This window comes from Simochromis diagramma, unplaced genomic scaffold (assembly GCF_900408965.1).
Source record: "Simochromis diagramma unplaced genomic scaffold, fSimDia1.1 OVJJ01000421.1, whole genome shotgun sequence".
Classification (NCBI taxonomy): Eukaryota; Metazoa; Chordata; class Actinopteri; order Cichliformes; family Cichlidae; genus Simochromis; species Simochromis diagramma.
This window is the reverse complement of record NW_024387250.1, coordinates 1,124,956-1,142,046: the sequence shown is the minus strand read 5'-3', so window position 1 is coordinate 1,142,046 and position 17,091 is coordinate 1,124,956. Positions and strand designations below refer to the sequence as shown.

General features: G+C 40.7%; 1 protein-coding gene across 1 annotated transcript; it reads right to left on the bottom strand.

Annotated features, from left to right (window-relative positions):
- Nucleotides 1-26: 26 nt before the first annotated feature.
- LOC120715168 (stonin-1) lies at nt 27-16,512 on the bottom strand. Its single transcript, XM_040002016.1, has 11 exons — nt 16,280-16,512; nt 9,610-11,545; nt 8,884-9,086; nt 4,922-5,023; nt 4,636-4,756; nt 4,386-4,435; nt 3,282-3,375; nt 2,693-3,186; nt 1,707-1,946; nt 1,405-1,494; nt 27-1,304 (listed from the first exon to the last, which is right to left on the bottom strand). Exons 2-11 carry the CDS (start codon nt 11,459-11,461, stop codon nt 1,197-1,199), a joined length of 3,354 nt encoding a protein of 1,117 aa, XP_039857950.1. The 5' UTR covers nt 11,462-11,545; nt 16,280-16,512; the 3' UTR covers nt 27-1,196.
- Between the last annotated feature and the right edge of the window lie 579 nt (nt 16,513-17,091).

Genomic DNA, 17,091 nt, shown 5'->3' with positions numbered 1-17,091 from the left:
TTTTCTTTTAACCTTATTTTTGTTTTTAAGAAAAGAGCCAAATATGAGGATATTTGTTTAAAATTTCGATAGAACAGTAGCAGTATAATGTCCTCGTAAGTGGATATCAGGCCCCTGTAGAGCAAAATTCAGTAATTTGATCTAAATAACCCAAAATGTGATGTCCACATATGTGGACGCCAGGTCCTAGGAGGTTAATACGTAAAATTATTTTACAATTGTTTAAATCATGTGAAAAATGTGTGCTTTCCTAAAATCTTTTTCATTTTTTCTTGATTTAGCAACAACTGTTATACGCCTACTAGTCAAGAATATTAAATGTCAGATCACCTTTTCTGTTCATGTTTTAAGAAAACTTGAATATGTTTCTTAATCTGGCTTTTATGACTGAATCAATGGTACACAAATGTGTTTTTGTTATAATCATTGCAAACTTTCCTGTATATTTTTTCCACTTTGTATTTCTTTCTGATATTTTACATGATTTAAAAAGAAAGAAAATAAATAAATACTGGACTTGTCTTTTTTTTAACCACTACTGTGAATTTTAACCACTTCATGTTAGATTGTAAGAGCATGGGCTTTGTAATATATGCCTATGAGCAATCTTTTCTCTGAGTCTGAAAAAAGAAAACAAAAACACAGTCTTCCAAAATTCTGTTTCCTCATCTTGTTGTACATAATCTGTTGTTATTAATTAAATAAAAAAATAAATAAATAAAATAAAAAATACAATTGCTTAAAAATAATAATTAAAAAAATGTGTCACAGGCTTTGAAGTGGTTTTCGCAGAAAGAAGAGGGCTCAATAAACGCAGCACAACAGTACAGGTCAGTATATTTGGAGCATAATTAAAGAGACGTGACAATGTTTGAAAATCAAACAGCACGTTTGTTATCCTCAAACAATCATTGGAGGTCAAATAAAAAGGTTTACTCTGCTTGTAAAGAATATTTTCACAAAGTGCAATACAACATAAATCCATGCTGTTTGACTCAGTAAACAGTATTTATAAGGAATGCTTTATACAACTGGATGATATAAGTGACTTGTAGCATTGCTCTGATGATTATCACCAATCTGGCACAGTAGTCACAAACTGCTCTGTGAGCCACATTACTACAACTAAGAATTTTAAATTCATTTTTAAATGATAGTTTCTCTTTCCCTGATCTGTTCAGAGGGACTAAGGTTCATTACCACTCTGCTTCCCCAACTGCTTTCGAAAACACGTAGTCCCTGCCGCCGTAGCACATCACTCCGTCCTTCAGGTGAAACTTCCAACGGTTCTTACTGCGGTGAATCTGCAAATGCAAAAGCAGTGAGTACAATATTCAGTTAAAATTCAGCACTGGGCTTTGATGAGGTGAAAATAATGGCTAATAAAAAGACAGCAGTTCTTACTTTGTCATACTGGCAAACAATGACATTGTCAGTGTCAAAAAGGTCTGGGATGTCTTGCTCAATCACATCGTCACCTGAATTCAGAGGGTCCTAATCAACAGAGTGCGCAATGGAGGAAACAAATAATCAAGTTATGCAATCAAGATATGCTCTTCGGAAAACCACCTGCAAAAATATAACTGAAAAATGTAATTTTAGGGAGAAATGCATGAATCTACTGGAGCTCTCCAAAGAAAGTTTTCTTTTAATGGAAAGAAATAAGCCATGACTCATGAAAATGCATTTCAAACTCACTCTCTCACCTCCTCCTCTATGTTAGCGAGTTCATCTGCACCTTCACCGTCGCTGCTGGAGGAGATGCTGTTGCCATCACTGCTTTCATTTCCTTCCTGCAGGGCCTTCATGGCCTCTGCATTGATTATACCCAGAAAGTCATTCTCTTCCAGGGGAACCTCCTTTTCCTCCTCGAGGTCAGAGTTGCCTGCAGGCCCATCGAGCTGAACGATGTCTGAGAACTGGCTGTAGCTGTAGTCCAGATCCAACTGAGCATGAATTGCAAGAAGAAACATCAGTTATGAATTCAGAGAAATCAAGCTTATAAAAGGGAGCAACTGTCCTAATAAAATGACTATTGCTTCAGTAATTTAATATCAGAAACATAAAATGTCTCAAATTGACAGCACAGCAATCTGTTTGTACCGCTAAGGAATTTAAGATACGAATGCAGACTACGTTGATGATTTAGAAGCTTTGGGGAGAGGCTGATAAACTTGATGCTACCCGAATCCAGATGTTAAAATACAAGGTAAACCATCATTTCAAATTAAGGAAAATGGCACTCCAAAAATGTCTTTTAAAAGTTCAAAAATATTGATCAGATCTACCAGAAAAACATTTTTTTGAGTCTCTCTTGTGGGTCAAGCATCCTAAATACTACAACTGTTACAGCCCTCTCCAGCTTATAAACAGCTATATCTTATAAACTTTTCACCACTTTATTAAATCACTTAAAGTGCTCCTAAGAGTCTGATATTTTGTACACATTCCCCCTTTTTGATTTCATGTGGCAGTACTTTGTGCCAGCCCATTAAATGTTACATAAAAACAGCATAAAGCTGCAGCTGTAGTCAAGCCTATATGCCTTATCCAGCATACAGAGTGATGAGTGCATTTCCCAAAATGTAGAACTACTCTTTAGACAATACACATCCACACTTCAATGACCTGATCTTTTCTATGCCTTAAAGTGATATTTGCTATATTAGACTGAGAATTCTTTCCAAATTACCCCAAGAGTCGCTTCAGACTGGCTGTCAGACTGCACAGGAGCTAGCTTCCTTGCCCTTTCTGCTTTTTCTCTCTCCTCCTCAATAACTTCTTTCAGGATGTCATCAATGTCTCTGCTCTGAGCCATCTGTGCCAGAGCCTCCTCTCTTCTGATCTGGTAGTCTAATAACTGAGTGCAAGGTGAGGCGGTCGTGCTGAGGTTGGGTTGTGGATTTGGCTCATTTTCTTCCTGTGGGAAATCTGGCTCTGTAGACTGCAGGGGAAGGCTGCCCTCCTTACTGGAGGGTAAAATGGTCTTTGGCTGTGTGACAGACTGAGCTGGAACAGAGGATGTTTCTACCTCGTGGGGAGCAATAGGATTTGGTGGGATTGCAGTGGGCTGGGGGGCAGAAGCCTCCCTCCATTCAGTGACTTTCTGCATGGCTTGGGTTGCAGGCTGCTGACCCACTGGGGCCTGCGTAACCACAACAGGAACATTGACCTTGTAAAGTTGACCTTAGTGAGGTGACACAAAAGAGTGAAATGTTATTTTGAGAAGCCTGGCCAGGCTGGAAATAAAAACTGATTTAAGCTGTAAAGTCATTCCATACCAGAGGCTGTTTGTAGAGTGACTCCTGCTGGTATCTGCACGGGGTAAGCCAATCCAGCAGGGAGGGAAAAGGTAGCAAGTGTCTCTGAATTGTTCTGAAATAAAACATTATGTTGTGCGGAAAATGCAAGACTAAGTATATTAAATAGCAGCTTTTGTACAATCACCTCCAAAATATAGACTTAATAATTATACACAGTCTTATCTCTTGAAGTAACTAACGAATACTGAGGTTTGCCTCATTATAAAACCACCTGCAGTTGTGGTCAAAAGTTTACCAACACTCATCATGGGCATAAATATAGCAATTCAGGGCTTTCAGTGATTTCTATGAACTTTCCAGGTTAGATGATTGAACAGCAGGGTCACACGCAGGGTCCAGCAAAACAGTCCCAGAGCATGATACCACCACGCTTGACAGCTCACATGGAGTTCTTCCTATCTGACTGTGACAGTTTGGGTCTTCTTTCAGGCCTTGGAAAAGTGGTGATGCATCCAGGTAACTTGTATTTGTGTACAGTTGTTTGAACTGATGATCTTGGAATCTGAGGTTGTTGAGAAACAGCTCCAGGAGACCTTCAGACTTTCCCCATCTTGTGTAAATCTACAGTTCTCTTTTTTAGATCTTTACCGAGTTCCTTGGACTTTTCTGAGAATTTGTCAGTGGAGTGGAAATCATTTCAATACTCGAAAAGAGGAACTGTGATAACTAATGAGAAGGGTTTTTTTGGTTTTCAAATTTAGACATAAAATCAAAGAATTCAGCTTAAGAAAAACAACAATTCAATCATTACAATTTAGATACATTGCATTAATAGAACTTTACTATGAAACACCAAACATGTCATCCAAATGAGAAAACTATATTCAGAGGCTGTCAAACTAAAAATATTTTAGGGTGTGTCTGCAGAATCATGTTATAAAAGGTGGAGATAGGCAGCGGAAGAACAAACTAAATATTGGTCCCAGTATGATTGCCTTCTTTCATGGTGCAAGAAAAGACCTTGGAGGACTGCCTTTCTGAGTGCCTTTCAAGTCATGTGCATCCCTCATGCAAGTAATTATTACACGTTATGGAGGTGATGTAAATCTCAATCACACTTGCCTTGACCGGGAAGCTGCGGATATTCTGATTTCCAGGGATGACAACTGAGGCTGAAAGAAATATTACCAAAAAAGTGAGTAATTTTGGCTATTGTGTACATATTAGTACAAAAAGCCATTCAAATTAAATTTATTGACCTTTGTCTTCATTTAAGATCCCCCCCGTAATATTCAAGGCACAAAGCTTGCAGCTGTATTAATTACAAGAAGAGTGAAGGTGCTTCTTTTGTTGGTGAGCAATTTAAGCTTACCTGTGAGCTCTTGATCACTCTGAGTGTAGCTGGCAGGAAGCTGGAGCACAAAGTTGGATGGGTTGGTGTTTTTCCTTAAGCCTTCCATTGCTTTTGACTGCATCACTTTTGACTCCCAGAGCTGAACAGCAGAAGACACAGCAGTATGTCTTCCAGGTATGGTGCACACTCCCTCACTAGATGGATTAACTTTGCTGTCACTGACAACTTGAGTCAAGAGTGCATTATATTTATGCTTTTAGGAAATAATAAATAGCAGTAGTAGTGCAGGGTTATTTAAACTCACATGTCTTAAATCATCCAGGACGCGGTCTTCAACTCCTTCATCCAAGAAGAGCTCTCTCACGCTGTCAATCACGTCATCGATTATGGACAAGTAGAGCTTGGCCTGAAGTTGTTTACGAAAGAGCAAGTCAGAAGGTGTCGGTGGTTAAAAATCCTTCACAGAAACTAGTTATGGATGTTTTCATAACAAGTCAAAAGCGATTTAAACACTGTTTTCTGTGCCTCAGTGCTGGAACATATAGACCCGAGGTGGTTTTCTAAGCATATCAACGCCACTCTTCAATCCGGGTGACATAAACAGGCGAGATAAATCTGCCATCTGCCATAACAAACGCACTATTGCACATCTTACTGAGCATCCCTGCAGATATAGTCAAGTAAAACAATATTATGAGCAGGCTTCTTATTGGACAAAAACCTAGCTGATCTTACTGCCTTTTGTTTGTTGAGCGCATTAATCTAACTCGCAGTTCGCGATCAGTTCGACCCGATTAACTAAAACGTTTCCGTTTCTTACCACTGGGCCTGTGTCGGTCAGCATCCTTGGAGAATGACTGGGGAACTTTCACACTAGACTTCTACCCATTTGGAAACATAATAGACAATTAACTGTGATTAAGTCGCATTGTTTTACACGAGGCATACACGCGCAGGTGACCGCAATCAGCATCAGGCGCGCAGACAGGTGCGTTAGCACGTGAGGTTTCTTTTTTGTTTTTCCCAGGAGGGGAAAGTGATTGATTTAAAATATGATTTCAGGTTCTTGCTTCAAACAAGATGAAGGTTCAGGGCTTCCTAAGTGCACTTGTCATATTAGAGGTTTATTTCAGTGGAGGTTTGGGTTGAGGGGCTGGTGGCTGCTGGACCTCAAATAGCGTGTTTTATGGCAACAACTCTAAAATCTGAGCACACAAGCCTTGTGATCTAAGATTAAATGGGAGAGGTGACTTAACTTGTCAGCAGTCCCTTAAATATCCCTGTCCAGCACTAATAACCTCTTCTTTCTCTAGTTTCCTGGTTACTTTCAGTGGAAAAGTTACACAGCTGGCACAGTGCTGGGAAATCAGTGCACTTTTCCTGATCCCAGGAGTGCACAATGCCGGTAGTTAAAAATATTCCACCCTTTACAAAACACTGTTTGAACTTGGTGTTCAATAGATTCAGAGCAGCAGCGGGAGCCGTGACCCCTGCTTCTTGCAAGTTGTCTGTTTTGGCGATGCTGGGACTCTTTCAACACTGTTGGTTGACAGCTCTGATGAGGATGAGAGCGATGCAGCTGAAAAGCAGCAACACGAGACACCCTTGTGGATACTGCAGTTGCTGGAAGTAAACAGGCGGTTTAGCTGTCACTTCACTACAAAGCTACTGTGGACTCACATAGAGCCCTCACCTGAACTGGAAGAAAATAAAGGCCCTGTTTCCACATTGATATGAGGCAGTGCTGCATTAGCTCTCCGATGAGCTTTTTTTATTTTTTTATTTTTTTTTTTACCTTAGACAAAGAAAGTATGGGGTAATTTAAACTTGAGACTGGATTTATTCAGTGGAAAATCTCTATTCAGGCAGGCCGTGTTGTGACTGTTAAACAATGCTCAGTTGGTACTAAGGGATCCAAAGTGTGCCAATGAAAACAAAACATACCATGACACCACAAACACCTCCTCCGCACCCATGCAGACTCCTCAGACCATGCAAAGTTTTTCCAATCTTCTGTTGAACCTGTGAAAATTGCACTCTCAACTTCCTGTCCGTAGCTGACAGGAGTAGTACCTGGAATGGTCTTCTGCGGTCATCCACTAATTGCAAGGAGCTTGGTAGTTTGATCTGTGGCTGATCCAGTGTGAGATACTTAAGCCCAAGTTGTTCTCCACATGTTCATCAACATGTGAATGAGCTTAATAAAATGGGTGGATAATATAAAGTGCTTTGAAGCACAGGCAAAGTAGAAAAGCACAGTTTAAGATCCAGTCCATTCACCATTCTTCTGCACATCTTGGTTGTAAATAGTCGTTAATTTAGATGCTGTTGCTTTCTTATCAAAGAATGGGCCAATTCTTCCTTGACCTGTGGTATCAACAAACCATATTGACCCAGGGAACTGCCACTCACTTTTTTAGACCATTTTCTATGAACTCCAGAGATGGTTTTATAGAAAAATCTCACTAGATCAGCGGTTTGTGAACTATTCAGAGCAGCTCGTCTGGCACCAACAACCGTACCACATTCAAAGTCACATAAATCACCTTGCTTAGTGTGAACATGCCTCAGCACGTGGAGTTGCTGTCATGCGATTGGCTTAGACATTTGGATTAAGGAGTTGAACAATTGTACCTAACAAAGAGAGTGTATATTTTAAGACTATACTTAAGAGTTATGATTGTCAGTGACAAAATTTGTAAAAAAAAAAAAAAAAAAATCATAACTGGACTTTAAGTGTTGCTGAAGGGCAGTAAAACTCATTTTACAGATTTAAGAAGAACACGTTTTCTTTTAAAGAGGGAGAGACTTAATAGATTGCATGTTGAGGCATTGGTTGAGAATGACTCATAAACACAGATGCCCTTATAAAACATACTGCACAATAAAACACCAGCAGTGTAGTGAAACAATACTGAAACTTACTGACTTCTCTCTGTCTGTACTGGCGTTCTGAGCAACTTCATGCAGCTGCCTGCAGCAGTTTATCATGCCCTACAAATCATACGTCTCAGCAAAAGCCTGCATTGATGGGAAGCATTTAATTTTCACACTGTTTTGAATCTTAGTGAGGTGCAGGTTTATAACGGCTCTGCCCCCGTGTTGAGTAAATTACCAAGTGTGGAGAAAAAACGAGTGCGAGATAACAGCTGTGAAAGAAGTACTACCATGACTCATTCTGGTTTAATTGCTTTTTCTTTTTTACTTTTGATGTATATAATATCCAGCTTAAGCCAGGTACTTCATACATAAAAGTTATCAATAAACACGTTGTTCAGAATGGCCCTTCACCCCCTTTTTTTATTATCATATATAAACCCGATTCACAACCCAGAGAGCAGAAAGATACAGAATTGATTTGTTTAAATAAAATTACAGTCCTCCAACACAACCTCAGTATAAAGTCAAAGGGTCCGCTCAAGATAAACAATACTTTTGTTGCTTGAGACAAAAAGAAATCTCACTTTATATATTATCAGTACCCAATATATGTTGTGATGTTACCTAAACATCACCATTCTTTAAACACAACAATCCAACATTTTCGTGCCATTTCCACAAAGATTTTGTACAAATAAAAAAAAATTCAAAGTGTGCCAACTTTAAATATAGATGGACAACACAGTAGCACCACCCGTAGCATCGGTTGATATTTAACCTCTCTCTAAAGTAATGATCTCAAAAGGCCATTACTTAAGTTGCTTATATTACACAACGTGTTTGGCGTGCATTTATTAATTGATGTTGATCATTCTGGAGGACAGTGCAGATATTGCAGATGCAAGCATAATCGTATAAGCTGTAAATCTCATACAATTTATAAATCTATTAAATGTAAAGTGCTAGGTATAAGGACTGTGTTAAATTGTTTATTAGGGCTAAACAAGTTCAGTCTCAGTTAAAGGATATAAAAATCATAGAACCTCCATCAGAAATGCTACCAAGTTGCATGATTTTATGAATTCTAAAACCAGATATAAGCAGAAAGTCTCGCTTCACCCTGTTATTTTTAATATCCCTTCACCTTTAAGAAGATTTTGAAAATCATTTTAGACCAAAGGAATAACTTCCTCTACTAAGTGTCTTTATTCATCATTGCGTCATACAGCCAGACTGCCTCTGTGACTCTGTTTCAATCCATTTCTTTTCCACTTCCACCTAAGAAAAGAAAGAAAGAAAAGTTAGTTCCAATAAATTAAAAAAAAAAAAAAAAATCTATCCACAATTAAGCACAGATGAAGATATTTTTCCGTTGAAGCATCTCACCTGACAGTGATAGCGCGTCCAACTCGTCACATGTTTCTGCGGCTGGATGTCATTCACAGTGCCCAAGGATTTAACCCTGGTCTGTGACACAACCGCGCCCACAATTTCACATTCCATCGTGACAAAAGGGTACCAGTCATTTGGGATCTCCTGATCAGATCCTAGCTCCAGTTTGCAGGAAAATGAGTGGGGATGATCCAAGGCTGCAAAGCAGGAAAGAAAGGTCACTTGTAGTTGTCGTCGTACATCACAGCACGACAAACATACTGTGCATAGGCAGAAGGAGGCAAGAGTAAAAAGCAGTATGAGAAAAGGATGTGTAAGGCTAAATGTTAAGGGGGACCTATCATGCTCCTCATTATTTCTGTCACTTATGTACTGTTACAGTAGTCTCAGATTAAACATGGCTACACTTTCAAATAATGAGGTCAATGTATGTGTAAAGCTTCAGACTGCACCAAATACTCTTTTTAACTGGTGTCATGTCTCTTGTCTCACAGAGCCCTGGCTGTGGACATTAAAGTTAAAGCTGCTGTTCAAACCTTCTGTTTACAAGGAGCAGCCAATCATAAGAAAGCTAGCTAAAAAGGGTCGGAAACAGCATGTTTCAGACTTTGCACCAATGAAGCATGTAATCACAGAAAACTATCCAAATTGAGAGAGCTTAAAACTATATACAGCTGGAAAAGTGCAACAGGTTCCTTTTTGACCTGTCATAAGCGTTACCCATATTCTTTGCAGGCAGTCTGTCGATCCTCCACACGATCGCCGAATATACATTCTCGTACTTGACGGTGCCGATCGACACCTGCATGACAGGCTGTGAATCTGCAGCGGTGACTGAGCCCAAGCAGGCATTTCTGTTCATGCGGGCCTTTAAAGACCTCTGTCGCAGTAAGGCCACAGTCTGTGTCACTTTGACCCAGTCGCCTGGCACCGGAACGCGGATCACAACATTCTCACACAGCGGGTAGTGAGTGTCAGACTCCCTCATGCAAGAAAGGAATGTGGTTGACATGTTGAGAAAGGCCTGGAGCTCCACGTAGGCACCTTGGACCGTTACCGTAGCTTTGATTGAGAAGGGAATTTCAGTGCAACCTAGGACCCTTGTTTTGTAGCGCATCAGCTCCACTCTGCATGCATCAGGAGGCAAAAACTTGATCAGTCGCGACCTCTGAAACTCCGTCTCGTTCACGCATTTGTGGAAATGGTAGCCTGCAATCTCCATCCACAGTTCACTGCCCTCCTCTGAGCCATAGCTGGAGTCAAAGTGCAGCAACCCGAGGTCATTAAGGGCAAGAAAACAGTCTCCTAGTCCGTTCAGAAAAGCAAGACAGTGAATCTGGGTGAAGGCTGTTTGCTCCATTACGCCCCCACACTTATCTAGCTGTATCCAGATGTGATCGGTGATCTGCAGCGACAGCTCCTGTTCCTCGTAGTGCCGCCTCTGCTGGTGGGGGACACTCAGTTTGAAGATCTCCTCCTCCATGGAGACCACCAGGTCCTCGATCTCATCGTGCACTGTGGAGCCAAACTTGAGGAGCTGCTCTACCTCAGCTTCGTGACTAACCTCGAACTTTGGGTGAAAGCGCTTCTTTTCTGTGTAGGAGAAATGTTCCACCTTGACTGTGAGGACTTTGCGTGGCTCGCTGTAGCTTTCCAGTTTAAGATCCGAGAGCCTGCAGTGAGGGAGAAGCTGAAATTCTTTGAATGGCTTCTCAAGCCCTTTCTCATAGAACATCTGTAGCACACCTCCCGGCAACAAGCGGAGATAGATCGGTCCCCACTGACGCGAGGACATGCGGTTCTTTTTTTCAGGAATCCTGAGCATGATAGACCAACCGTCTCTCTTCTGACTACGAAACAAACCGCGAGGTGCAAACTGAGATGTACCTTCACTTAACACCTCACTTTTGCAACTTAGCCGCCTCTGCCCTTCTTTGTCTGTCTCTGTCTGGCTGTCGGTTTTTGTATGTAGGCCTTCCAGTTTGTTGCAAACAACAGAGAAGGAAAGCTGGTCACGCTGAGGCTCACTGCCATCTTTGGTCCGTATAAAGAAACGTGGAAGGCTGTTGTCCGATTCAGAGTCTGAGGAGGAGCTACCCGCATCCGTATTTAGTCTAGGTCCATCCCAGAACGGGTTAAAGTGTCCTGAATTACCCTTGAAAGAAGGGAAAGGGCTTGGCCCATCTGATGTTTGATTCAGGGCCTGTGGTGCAGGAGAGAAAACAGAGGTGGTAACTGGGCTGGAAAAACTCTTTGAGAAGTCCTTCTTGTCCCATGTTTTGGAGTAAAATGGTGACGCGCTGCTAGGAACCCCACCTTCAGGAGTGCTAAACGGTGTGCTACATGGTACACAGGAACTTCTGCTAAGACTTGAGTGACTTTGAGGCGATTCCAGGGAACTACTAAAGCTCCAGGAAGTATCTTTGATTGGTGGAAGCACTAATTTCAGGCCGTTGGGACGCGGCACTGATGCTTTGATAAGTCCTGGGGACTGCAGAGGCTTCTGAGGTGACGATAGCGGTGTGCTGTCATCTTCAAACGTGACCCAGTTTGAGTGATTTGTGGAGCACATGGCCAAAGAGGTCTGCAGACCGGTTCAAAACGACAGCTCCTCCTTTGTTGGATTAACTGTCCCCGAATTCAAAAGTCTTCTTCTCTGTTAGAAGAAAAAGAGAAGAATGAGACACTATTGACCCAAGTTCAAATGTAAAACTAATTTAGATCAAATCTCTAAAGTCAGCTCCCATCTCAAAGCACGAACAACTGAAACCTTTGCTATCGGTACAAGAGAGAGCCCTCGAGGACATAAATAAAACATGTCTTCAAAGTACTCCATTAAAGCTTAATCAACACCTGACCCGGAACAAGTTCATTTCTGTTTTCTCCATTACAATTACCTAAGGTTCGCTGACGTGACAGCTGAATAAGCATTCTGCAGCCCAGTGTTGGCGAAGAGGGAGTCGAGTTTCTCACACCACAGATTTATTTTTTTTTATAGACATTTATTAACTGAAAACTCTCAGAAGTAATTCCATCATAGAACATGAAGACTCATTCCCAGAGTTTTATCTTTTAGCTATAAAGATGAGGGTTAAAGGAATGGTGACAGGAGACTGCAGGGAATTCTTGCACTGACAGATTCGTCTTTACACCGGTAATTATAACAGGGATTTCATGCATGTTTATGAAACTTTAATAAACTCACTCACTCTCACACATAGACCACCTCCTTCATTTAGATCAGTTGTGCAAGCAATACAAGAAATGATACAGTCTTTATTCTTCTAACAATATCCCAATACAAAGTGTCAGCCTGAGAAATGGGTGAAGAAATCTGTTCTTCTTAGTCAAAATAGCAAGACTTTGGAAAGCTGTCGATGCAAACCAAACACTGCATCGCAGTTTCTCAAAGGATTTTTAGAATCTCTCTCTCTGTAGCTCAGAATTTTTTTTAAATGCATAGAGGATAAAGCAAAAGACTTCAGAGATGTGGCAGTTCAAAGCTGCTGCAATGTAAAAAGGTGTATTTTAGACCTGCTGTGCTGTCTAAATATTTCAAAGCCAGCGTGCTCCAAATTGCGTGGGAGAAAAGTTAGCCATGGCAGAAAAGTCCAGCCTCGTTAAAAAACCATGAGGTCAGATGAGAGAAGCAGGTACACTGGGGCTCATCTTGTTCCACACGAGGCCTCAAAAAGGGACAAAGTGTGCATGGCATCTTTATGGTGGATGGTATTTTAATATATGAATGAGATATTGAAAAAGTATGGCGATATTGCTAAACAGGAATGACGTTCAGGCTAATCTGCCAGCGGTTAGAGAGTAAACATGTTTTAATCTTTATACGATCTCGCAGTTAATTTTCCAGCTACTCAATCACAATCTGCCTTTTGATGTGCTGGCAGTTCAGCTCTCAGTAATATCCGGCTCAGTGAAGCCCCCTTACAAAATACAGACGCTTCATCTTCCCATAAAAAAAGGGGGACAGAAAGCCTCAATTACAGGCTCCCTCCGCGCTCCAAGACGCAGCCATGACTTGCATGGAGGAGACATGGAGTGGAAAGTTCCTCTTGCTACAAATAAACATGGAAGTGTGTGTGTGAGTAAGGGAGGGTGTTCTGATTCAGAGGAGTGGACTGACAACTGCTCAGTCAAACAGTGAAGAACATCTTTCTAATGAGAGGATGTTTGCGAGGTTTTACGCAGACGTTTCCACGAGCTCATCCGTTTCGCCAACTTATAGAATCCATCTGCTTCGATTCACAGAGGAGGAGGAAATCTCCACAGGGGGTTACTGACAGTCTTTCAAACTCATTTCCAAGCCAGCCATCTCTTCCTGGGCTCTCCAGCAGGCAATGCAGAAATGAGACTCTGCTAAATCAACAGAGGACAAAAGAATACATTCCACACATTCCTCTGGGACAAGCCGCTTTGCACACAGGAAATAGCAGGCTGCTGTATTCGTGTGAACTGACAACAAATATTATCTTAATGTCAGTTTATCACACTTCAAAAATCCACTAGTTCTACAGGTCATAAATTTGGATTGGTCTGATTATTTATTACTGCCAAAGCGCAGCGAAAAGAGACTGGGGATTAAGAGAGCCTTATGAAACTAATTATATACTTTAAAAACAAAAACAAGTCGGAACTACCATGAGGATATTTACACTGACTTATTATTGTTTCGAGACTTAAGATGACCTCATCAGATTTCTACCAGCTAAAAACCAATGCAAAGTTAAGACCTGTAATTCTGCAGGGCAATGTCAGGCTCCCTGTACAGGTTGGTTTGCATTTAAATTACAGCCCTGCAGTTATGACAAACAGCCAACAAAGACCATCCGGCTTCTCAAGTTTATCATTACTGATCATTACTGTAGTTATTTAAATTGCTTGCTAAACCAAGGGTAGGCAAACAAAAAAAAAAAAAAGAAAAAAAGTTGCACACCTCACGGACATTAACAAGGTCTAATGCTGCTTAACCACAGCTATTTGGCCTCACTAGTTGCTGAAAATGTAAGCTTTAAAAGGCGCCAGTCGTGCAGAGCATTTTGATATTGGTTTTTTCAAAACTGCATGGGAGGATGAATACATGCGCTAACAGATCAGCTGGCAGATAGTGGAAAAATTAAGCATGGAGCATGAGAACATGCAATCCACAAAGGGGAACAGCCATGAAACAACTGAAAATAGTATTGCTTATATGGTTAATTACTGATAAATGATGACTGAGTGGAAAGTCTTGTGGTTCAACAATAAAACTGCTGAATTTGGAAAAAAAAATAAAACACACACACACACACACACACACACACACACACACACACACACACACACCCACCCCAGGGCTTGAACTCAGCAGACAGATGCTTCCTGATTAAAGAAGACACTTTCCTGCTGGATTCTCTGGCCACTTCCTGTACATTCACACCACAGCCTGGAATATTTTTCCTTCGAAATAAAACGTGTATATATAAATAAACAAAATAAGACACTTTAAAATGAGAGGGCAGGCTGCTACCATTGTAACCACAATGAGAGCATGGACTAGTGCAGAGCTGAAAATGTGATGACCCATTTCCAGTGGCAGCAGTGGCAGCAGTGGCATCGTGTGCAAAGTGAGCTCCCATTAACACAAAGCACAGGAGCGAGTGTGGGTGCCGCAGCTCTTTTTGTCTCCTCACACGTTGAATGAATCGGCGTTATGTTAGTTATACACTTTAATCCCGGGATTCCCTGCCACATTTATTGTGGAGATTTGTTCCAGTTCAGACAAGCATGACTGGGAACAGAATGAGGAGGAATGAATGGGGGGATGTTTGTGGATGTAGTTTACTCATTTAATTATGCTTTCCTTTCATCTGGAATGAAGGGATAAACTATTATAAACTTGTGCTTAAAGTATGAAAAAAAAATAGAATAAATTAAAATGTATAGATATTAGTTCTAGTACACAGGGGGTTTAAGCTGCAGTCTCTAGAACAGGGTTGACAAACATAAGCCCCACAGGCCAGAGTTGGCCTGGAAAAGACTCAAATCTATCCCACTGAACTGCTTTGGAAAATGTAAAAGACAGCATACATTTTGAACTTTTTTTTTTTAACTGCATTTTCATTGGTTTTACAGCTTTTCCTACTGATAATGACCCCCTCCATTACTCTTAAGTAATGAATAAACCACTCAATAAAGGAAAAAACCCATTCTCCCCCCCACAATCTACTATAGAAATTTCACAGTGAGTCCACAAGGAAACAAATACTGTGGATTAACAAAAACTTTCTGAGCAAAAGCAACCAAAACCTTTTATTTAATTTTACACCTTCATTTCTTACACGTAAGCCCAAAATGACATGCTAACAGATCCCTTTCATTACCTAGAGCAGCATTTTTTTCCCCTCAATCTGGCATGTCCTGTTTAAACTGCTCTTCTTATTCTTACATTAAAATATCTCAGAGATTAAATGTATAGTTAAACAGTTTCTTTCCCCTTCAAATCAAAGTGGGCTGTATGTGGCTTACATTGTAAAATGAGTTGGAAATCCCTCTACCAAGTACATTTCACTTGTCCAAATTCCTTTAAATGCATTTATTTTTATAAATTGTACTTATGTAACAAAATTAAACGGGAAGATTTACATGTAATCAAAATACTTGTAAAATGAGTTTAACATTCCTGCTGTAGCAGCTTTGATTGCTACTAGAGGATGTTATCTAATGTTAGTAGACTATGATTGGGCTACTTTACTGTCTTTATGACTCTTGCACTGGTCTCTTCACTGCTAAAGTGGCTACAGTCCAGCAAAAGTTACAAAATCTCACATTTAGCCATACTTATTAAAAGTTTCCTGTATTAAAAAAAGGCTACACATTTCCTATTAATATCATCTACATGCGCAGATAAACTGTATGCCTCCTGTTAAATCACACTTATTTGATACACTGTTTCATTGTCACACCCAGCGCGCGGTCAGTTGGCTGCCAGACACAAACACTAGTTGCTGGAAAACAACATTTCTTTTCGTCCCATGGCAACTCAAGACTGGACACACAAAACAGTACCAAGCATGCTGTCATCCACAACAGAGCCAGGCCCGCGTCCCGGACAGAGAGGCCCAATCCTGGGATAAAGCTCCGCGCCTTTTGTTTTGACGCACGAGCTCGAAGGAGTAAAGTTGTCACCCTGAGTTTACTTTTATCGTGCTCTGGCTTTGCGCACTTTTAGGTGAGCACCACACGCGCCAGTCACTCTCGACCGAGCGACGACACGACAGCACACCGGGTCGACACTTAGAAAAAAAAGAGTACACTAAAACAGTTTATTTGGTTTTTACAACGTGACCTGAACTAAACACAGCTCCCTGAGTGCAAGCGAAAAGGAAAACATACTCACAAACTTAGCAGCAGCAGTGACTAATTCAGGCCATGACTTTTTGTTGCTTTGTTTTTTTTGTTTGTTTTTTGATGGACACGTCTGAACTCCGACGTCGGCCCGGTCCTGATCAAAATGGCAGAGTGTAAATCCTGGGAGTTTGCACAGCCTAGCGCTTCCCCCTCCCGAGTTCAGACTGATGGTTGTCCTCCGACGGGACACTGTGGGACTGAACACAGCAGTGCTGCGTTCACTGCGATGGGACACATCAGAACATTGGCTATTTCTGGACATACGTTAACTTACTAAGTTCATATTTCGACAAATTAATGTTAATATGCTCACTCAGTAACTATCAGAGTTCAGATACGGTTGACAATGTTTCAAAGCTAACCATAAACATAGCACCCAACTGCCACATTTATATAAAGTGTGTCATTACAACCTTTGGCCTTGTGATAGTTATTCAGTTTAGCAAAAGATTAAAAAAATAATTTTAAAAAAGAAGAAAAGACAAGTTGATCATTATTTCATCACACACAAAAAGAGAATCTCGTCTGCCCTTTCACCGCTGTTTACAAAACAAAAGCACGTAAAAACTTAAGTTGTATAAAACACACAACTTCAAGCAGGGTGTTTAAATCGCCTAACTTTACAGTAATATAAATGCCTTTGGTATTATGTATAGTAATTCTGCAGCCTATACAAACTTCTTATTAGAGCTACTGTACTCTTCAGTCATGTACCAAGAGTACTTGAAAGCATCGCGAATTTCTATAAAACGACGTTTTTCCTTTCAAAACAAGTGACGGCATCAGAAACTGCTCTTCTAG